The sequence below is a fragment of the Fragaria vesca genome, linkage group LG5 (genome assembly GCF_000184155.1).
Source record: "Fragaria vesca subsp. vesca linkage group LG5, FraVesHawaii_1.0, whole genome shotgun sequence".
Classification (NCBI taxonomy): Eukaryota; Viridiplantae; Streptophyta; class Magnoliopsida; order Rosales; family Rosaceae; genus Fragaria; species Fragaria vesca.
The window spans coordinates 16778216-16786903 of NC_020495.1; the positions used below are offsets into that span (position 1 = coordinate 16778216).

Genomic DNA, 8688 nt, shown 5'->3' on the forward strand with positions numbered 1-8688 from the left:
TGTATATATATGTTTTCAACATGTATGATAGTAGAAACTTTTATGTCACGCGGTCGATATTGATCATAGTTTTAGCTCTAATTAAATATATAATATGTAATAAAATTTTAAAAATAGTAAATTAGAATTAAAAATATATAAGGAAAATAATAAATAATACAATCAATTAATTATCGAATTGGAAAGTTTAGAGAGAATAAATATACTTCTTTTTGTATGATTATTGTCCTTAATAGTTATTACATACGAGGAGATAATTGTCATTCAATAACTCATAATAAATGGAGATCAAGTGAGCAAATTTAGTGGTCTCAATAACCGCACTCATACAAATATGTGTGAATAAATAGCTAGCGTTTTGGTAAAATCGGTGTTTACCAAAAACCAAATCAACTTTTCCGGTAGTTTTCAATTTCAGTTTTTTTTTTTTTCGATTTCGATCAGTAAGATTTGGTTTACCAACAAATCTTCAATTGGTATTCAATTGGTTCAGTATCTACCGAACCAAATGAAAACCCTAATTAAAACTAACAACTTGAGAGAAAGGGTAAACCGACCGTTGAATAAAAAAATGATAATATATTTACCAAATCATATATATATATATATATAAACCAATTTTTTCGGTATTTTTCAAATATCGGGAAATCCGGTTTTCACCAATATCCAAACCAACCTTTTCGGTATTTTTCAAATTCGGTTTTTTCGACTGAAATTTGGTTTATCAAATTACAAATCTTCGGTAGGTATTTGGTATTCAGTCGGTATGGTACTTACCACAAACCAAATGGCAGTCCTACTGAAAACCATCAGATGAGGAAGCAAAAACTTGCCAGGTTACGAAGGGAACCAAAGAAAATGAAGAACACAAATAAGAGAACGAGATGGGTAGCAGCTAAAATACCGTTGTGTGCCGTGTTGTGAAATTTCGGTTTGGATATTCACCACAAACTTATGCCAAACAATTAATAGCACAAGTTAAATGGATTGACATCTTTCTCTGTAAATTTGACAAATGCCAATCATGTCTGGGACGTAATTGGCTACAAAACGTTCAAAGCTGAAACAGAATTGCATTACAACGTAAATGACTACAGATTACATTGATTACATTGAATTCATAGATTTCTATGCCTGTAACTCCTACCAGATGCTATGACTGGTGGCAAACAATAGCCTTACAAGAAGAGTCATCATTTATAACCCAAATATCGATTTCTTGAAGCCGTTTCTGAACAATTTCTGAAGCCATATCACTCGGCCAAAATACTATCTTCTTACCGTCCCCTAAAGATTGATTAACAATACTGTTATCAACCCGAAGGCCAAAACTTGTCTCATCGAGAGTGTTCACTCTTGCACTCTTCTTCATTTCCAAGAACTTGGCCATTACATACCCAAAACTTACACTCTGTTGCCTGACAAGCAGAGAATTCACCAGCATTGCAAAGTTTGATATGAAATCAGTACCCCCAACATCTTTCTGAGCAGAAGATGACGCTCTAGCAAAGAAGAGTTCTGGGCTCGTACCAATATAGAAATCATATGAGGGATCAGACTCGACGACAAATGGGTCGGCGCTGACTGGAAGCATGTTACCATCCACCACCCAGGAACTGTACCTAGATTCTAAGCACTTCTGTAATACATATACCTTCACTAATATTTCACTAATCAATTGCACATAAGAATTGTGCACAGAAAGCAATTTATAGGCTCCTACACTCTCCAGAAACCGGTTCGTAATGATCACTGGATGTCCTCTTCTTGCCAGATCAAACAGGAATTCAGACTCGGGGCCAGTAAGTATGTAGTTCCGCAAATTTAGACTCTCAAACTGGCAGAGCAAGTTGCTGACTACCATCTCTTTAACCCCAAACAGGCTGACAATAATAACAGTGTTGTTTGTCTGCACAGAATTAAGAACAGATCCAAGTTCATCAAGGCTCCCAATTACTCTTTCAGGAAATATTTCTCTGAAACAAAAATCATACCACTTGAGATCACCCAACGGAAGCGTATTCCAAAACTTAGGTTCAAGAGAACTTTCATCCAATATATGTGAATCAGGCCCAGCTGTTTTCCCATAATTAACACCAGCATCTCTGTGCGAGACGCTAAGCGCTCTCTCATGTAAAAAGTTAGTGTAGATATTGAAATAGCCACGAGTATGAACAAATTTAATAAACCAAGGTGTCCAGATCTTCTCTCCGATCTTTTTATACCACCCAGTTGTCACCTGCAAGTAAATTTCACATCTAACTGAGTAATATGCCAAAGAGAAAAGTACCAAGAAACAGATCTAAATACACAGTTGAGATAAAAAAAATAATTAAAAAAAGCATAGTAATGTACCATGCCATCGAGAAATGGCTTAATGCCTTTTGCCTTGTGTTTGTCATACCACAACCTGAATTCTTTCCATGGTTTTGGAAAGAGAAGTTGACCCCAAGTACCAACCAGTTGGTATAAAAAGAGCCGTGTTCTATCATCCACTTTTAGTTTGTTCCCGTGTTTACCTATAAGCCAACACAATATCAAAAAACAATCAGTTCTCCAACTTTTAGTGGAAAGATAAAACTGAACTAAAGCTCGAGAATTGAACACAAATAGTTCACCATCAAAGGCTCAAAGCCTAGAAGTCATCCAGAAAGAATAAGGTTAGCATGGGGAGATTCTATAGTACGTAACAATGTATTAATTAGGAGAACGTAAAGCCCTTAAGGTAAGCTCAAATGATGATGGAGGGTGCACAAAGTGGATTAGGGATTAACATATGAAGGGTTTGATCCCATCCAATGTAACCTAAGGATATACATAAGAGAAAAAAAAAAGAAATCTTTTGATATATCTGGGAAAGGATAACTAGAAATTAAAAGTACTCTGAGTGCACGTAACTGGGCTTCAACCATCAAGGCTTGCTATCCTCCTATGTTATTATTCCATAGAAATGCCTACCATCCTTCACAAATTCAATTAACCAGGCCCAAATAAAAAATAAAAAATAAAAAAAATAAAAAATCGTTAAGGCTATAGGAGTTGAATGTGATACCAATCCTGATATAGGATTGGAAACTAATGTCAATCCCAGAAGAGAAGTAACTTAGTAATCATGCACTCCAGCAACCCCAGAAGAGAAGTCATAAACACACAACATTGCCGTTGCCAAAATATATAAATATTAATAATAATAGACTAATGAACTGGGATGACATATAGGGTTGAACTGAACACGAACTTGCAGACAATAAAACCTACATGCCTTGCAATCTTAGTCAAATCAACCCACTGCAACTTCCCTAATGACTTCGTTTGTTTCAAATTCTAGAGAAGGTGGGCATGGAACAAATGAAGACTGCAGCATAGCTATACGCCTACATCCTGGTCAAAGTAATGCCAAACCACTGCCTGTGCTACAAGACTAACATTGTACCCGATTTCTGCTAACTACAATTGTGGAGCAAAGCATATCAAATCATGACAACTGATGCATCATCACCTACCAACCCATAAGAAATGTTATGTTTTAGAGCTTACACAAGGCCATGCTTGACATGAACGCAAACTATATACACAGGCAATTCACAGAAACCTTATCTTCCAATCTATATCCTCAAGTTATGTCAAGTTCTTTACATTTCATCACCAACAAAGATTGGTGTGTGTGTGTGTGACTACAACCCTCTGCATACACCGATGTGCCTAATTTTCTGTCTAAATGTAGATATGGCCCCATGTGTATTTTTCCATCTTATTGTAGGATTTCTAAATGTATGAGCATGTAACTTGTAATAGGGTCAAAACAAGAACTTTACTGCCGATTTCGTAATTGAAGCGACTCAGCATTTCACTTCAGAACTAGATCTATTTCTGACTTGCAACCGAAACTTCATAGAATAAAAACAAATGCAACTACAACCAGACCCTCAGAAAACTCACTACTAGAAATGAAATCATTCAGATCAATGTGATATAACAGATTCATACAAAATGTAAATCATTCAGATCAGTAATTCCACTATCGAAATTTCGGTTTTGCAGGAATTGGATTAAAGAAAAACAAAACAGGATGGTACCTGGAACAAACCTTGGTCTCTGCAGCGAAGCTCCATAGATGTAAGGGCGAGAATTGGAGGCATTGTAGTAATAATTCACAATCAGATTCTTGAGGAACTTGTAATAGAGAGGCGACACCTCCAAGTCATCTTCGACGACGAACGCGAACTCGTGATCGGAGCTGGGCCACCAGGCCTCGAGCCACTGGGCCTGGAGGCCCACATTCGCAGTCCGGTAATGCACCAGCTTCTCTCCGAACCTCCACTCGAACGCGTCGACCAAGTCCAGGATCCGACGCGACTCCCGCAGCTTGCGATCCGCGTCGTCGGCATCGGCGAGGGCAAAATGGTCAATATGGACATGGAGGTGGACGCGGTCGGAGAGGTAGTCGGCGGCGGCGAGGGAGCGGAGGCAGCGGGAGAGGGAGTCGAGGCGGTTGTAAGCGAGGAGCTTGATGATGAAGGTGAAATCGGGATTTTGGGGGCGGAGGGTGAGATTAGGGTTAGGGTTTGGGTGAGGGGAGGAGAGGTAGAAGAAGGAGGACAAGAAGAGGAGGGCGGAGAGGGAGAAGAGAAGGAGTGGAAGCAAGTGTGATTTGAGTAAAGCCATTTCTGCAGAGGACTTGGGTTTGGCGCTGGAAGTTGGTAAAACTCTTCATATGGAAAACGGGTCGACAAAACCCACCCGCTAAATTGCGGGTCAAAACAAAATTCACCCTCTTTAACAGTAAAATAAAAAATTTCATACAAGTCATATCCCAACTCCGCCTTCAATTTTTCCTCAAATTATTTCATCCTGACCATCTTACCCTTATATTTTAAAATATGAGACTCTGGCTCTCAAAACGTCTCCCATCACTCACCCAAAACGTCTCTCTCTCCTCCGACGTCACCGCGACCTCGGCTTCGCTCACCTCCGACAACGACGTCATCTCGACCTCGACTGCATCTCCAATTCCATCGACGACGACCTCCTGCTCGCATCGACACAAAGATTTCGTCAACTTCGACTCAATTGGATCTCTGATTCCGTCGACGATGAGCTTGACTAGATCTCTGTTTCCGTCCTCGATTGGATCTTCAATTCGGTCGATGATCTCGAATGGATCTCTGATTCCTTCGATGACTACCTCGATTGGATCTCCAATTTCGTCAACGGCCTCTTACTCGACCCGACTGTATCTCTGATTCGGTGACGTAAGTTTTAATCCCGTTGGGCTTTGGATTACACGAATTTAGTCAATTTACAACAAGCAACTATGTGCTTATGTTGTCTGATGGTGATGGTTTTTAGGACGAATGAGAAACATTGGAGCGTCAACTTGAAGGCAAAGTAGAGGAATAACCAAGTAAAAAGAAGGTTTTGGAAGAGAAAAGGTACTAGTTGAGGCGGTGGTCGTGGAGGAAGGGAGAGGCAAAAGTGAGAGTGAATGTGAGCTGCGTCAAATATTTTTGTACGAGGATAGTAGTAGTTATTTATAATTATTACAGTATCTTTTGTAATAGGGAATAAGGAATGGTATTTTTCGATATAATGATAGCAAGTTTTTTCACTCTAAGGCTCGGCCACCGGAATCCAACGATTAGAGAAAATCAGAGTTATTTGGGGTCAGTAACCAAGTTACCGGTAACTGAAATCCGACGACCGAAGAATATCCGAGTTATTTGGGGTCAATAATCGAGTTATCGATGACCGGAATCCAACGACTAAAGAACATCCGATTTAGTGCGGGTTTGTAACCGAATTAATGGGCGTCATTTTCCGAGTTACTAGGGTCAATAACCGAGTTACTGATGACCGAAATCTAGCAATCAAAAAACGTCTTGTGACCGGAGCCCAACAGTCGGTGACTAGAGTCCTGCGGCCGGTGACCAGAGACCGGTGAGATTCCGGCAAAGTCTTCTCTCTTTTTCATTTTCTCTCTCTAACCATCCTTAAAGGGTAAGGGCAAAAATGTACAAAAAAAAAAAAAATTTATATGATGGAATGGGCTCCAAGAGTCATACTATTAGAGTGAATGGGTTCACATATCTTGTTCTTATTGGAATGGGCAAAAAAGAGCTTAAATTAGCATGAAATGGTCGTTTTCCTTTTCTTTTAAAAATTATTATCTGAATTCCCACAAAAATTTATAAGAGACTTGATTTCTCCTCATTCACTTATTCTGATAGTCAAAGGTAACTAAAATAATAAGAACAAAATGATTTTGGAAGCTCCAATAAACGCTCTCTTCCAAGTCTAAAGCGTAAATCTCTAACCAGTCTCTTAGATCCAAACGCCCTCGTCCAGCGGTCGCCGACATCGTATTGATGTAGCGGTTGCTGGACGAGTAAAGTCTTATAGGCCAAGCTATTGAGTTTTTTTGGGTTTGGGTTCGGCTATAGTTCCAAAAATGTTATCAAGTTGTGTTGTCTGTCCTCTAGGTTGTAATGGAGGATGCTTTTTCTTCGTTCATTCATGCAGTAGTATCAACTATCAAGGACTCTATTTTACTTCTAGGTCGGCTCTAGGGACTCGACTAGACTTGTCGGCAATGTTGGACTCAAGTAGACTTGTCTCATATTAGGATGGGTTTTTTGTCACGACAGCTTAAAGGTGATACAAAGCTGCGTGTATCGAGTTTGCAGATTGTGGTTGTACTTGGAACATGGTTAGGCTGTTGTTGAACTGTGGGTTAGAGCAGCCTTTACCTTGGTCTTTTATGTAATTTAGTTTTTTTGTTTCTTTCCAATTTTTTCTCTAAGCCGATACTAATTGAGCCTTTAAGATTTATATTAGTTCTTAATAAATTTATACAGTTGGTGTGCTAATGAGCTCCTCAATCAGGATATAGATGGTCTATTCTATGTACAATGACGTTTGCACCACAAAACTTCCATTTGTTCATTACGAGGCAAAGGGTGGATATGTAATGACCATCTCGGAGCGCAAATATTAAATGAGATGAAATGATCTTTTGAACCGAAAAAGGTCACTAACATAATTACATTTGTTTGTTCATTTCATTCAGATGACCCAATGGCCCCGACCATACAAGGAAACCCTTCACCCTATCATCTGTATAAGCATAAATGAGACTTTTTAGCAGACAAAGTCTCTCACCATCTAGATCTGCTCATTTCTCTGTTCTGATTTTGTTCAAACATTCTATAAGGTGAGTTATAGTGTTATGGATATGATGTGTGATAGGGTTTGATTTAGATGAGTTATGACTCTTATTGCTTGATTCAACCAATATGTGTTTCATTAGCTACTTACAGTTTTTTTTTTTTCAATGTTGTTGTAGCAGTAATTTCTACACAAATGGACGCTAACAACCATGTACTATCACCCCATACTACTCCTCCACTTTCACCTCCACCACAAGAGAGCTCTAGCGATGAGGAGATGAGAAGTCCAAAAGTTGGAGAATTTGGAGGAGCTGAGGCTGGAGATTATGAAGCTTTCGATCTTGATAATTTACCAATAGAGCTCGCTCCACAGGTCCAACTCATCAAGGAGCTTAAGGCACGGATTGCAGCTCAACAAGTAATATTAATTAAATTTTCTTGTTAATTGTATTTTTCAACATTAAAATATCAAAATATATTTATAGATTAATAATCTTAAGCTCACATATGTAGGATTTAATAGTAATATATCATATATTGCAGGAGGAAATCAAAATAGCGCAAAGGAAAAATATGTGGCTGCGAGAATGTAATAATGCAATTATTGATCGGATAAATGGTTAGTAGTCCTCTCTATTGGATTTCATATATTTGTTTTGTTGAGTTTATCATCTAAGGGAAGAAAACAATGTTCAACTAATTAATTCAAAAATATTTATAAAATTTGTTAGATTTGTATTATTATTGAATTTCTAGGTCTTTCTTATGTTATCTTTATGTAAATATTTTACTTTTATGAGAAATTTTATTGAAGGCACAAACATTAGATGTAAGATGTAAAGATGACTACTCTCAAACTCTTTTAACATTATTGGTATTAGGTTTAAAATGAAGAATAAGAGAAAAAAAATTATAAATGGAATTTGTTTTTCAATTTTTTTCTTTTGAGCACATAAATAACTATTTTATTGTGAGTCGAAATCACGACCTCTCACTTATAAAGGGGAGACTTTTTGTGTCACTATACCAAATGGTACTAGGCTCTCGTTTTTTATTTCAGGCTGCTATAGTAGCTGAAATTTGTAATCTTTGATATTTTATCTTCCTTAATAAAGTTATTTATGTATTGATTAAAAAAAGAAAAGAACTTTTGTATAATATTTTTTGGATTGTGAAATCCACACATCCCAAATTGAAATCCTCACATCTTTTTTTTTTTGGTAACTTAAATTTTGTCTTTTAGTGACTTAAACTTTGTCTTTTTGTGAATGTGTTAACCAAAAAAAAAAGGTGTGTGGATTTCACATCCATTTTTTTTTATAAATAATATATCTTTAAATTTTAATATGTATACATTATTTTATTGGAAACAAGTTGTTTCCTTCACGCGATCATAGGGGTCATGACCTATCTTAGGATTGAATGAAGGAAAAAATTCAAGTTTTACTACCCTGAACTTTAGGTCTAAAATCAGTTTGATACCTCATTCTTTTTTTTAANCAGTTTCATACCTAAACTTTTC

The 8688-nt window shown here is 37.5% G+C and overlaps 1 protein-coding gene across 1 annotated transcript; it reads right to left on the minus strand.

Annotated features, from left to right (window-relative positions):
• Positions 1–1055: 1055 nt before the first annotated feature.
• On the minus strand, positions 1056–4665 carry LOC101294374. The gene is made up of 3 exons (XM_004301479.1): positions 4077–4665; positions 2356–2519; positions 1056–2239 (listed from the first exon to the last, which is right to left on the minus strand). The coding sequence occupies exons 1-3, from the start codon at positions 4663–4665 to the stop codon at positions 1154–1156; spliced, it is 1839 nt and encodes a 612-aa protein (XP_004301527.1). The 3' UTR covers positions 1056–1153.
• Between the last annotated feature and the right edge of the window lie 4023 nt (positions 4666–8688).

Coding starts and splice junctions, on each gene's coding strand:
- LOC101294374 (XM_004301479.1), bottom strand. CDS start 4,665: ATGGCTTTACTCAAATCACACTTGCTTCCACTCCTTCTCTTCTCCCTC. Junction 2,520..4,076: donor GAGACCAAGGTTTGTTCCAG/GTACCATCCTGT, acceptor GTTGGCTTATAG/GTAAACACGGGAACAAACTA. Junction 2,240..2,355: donor AGCCATTTCTCGATGGCATG/GTACATTACTAT, acceptor ATTTACTTGCAG/GTGACAACTGGGTGGTATAA.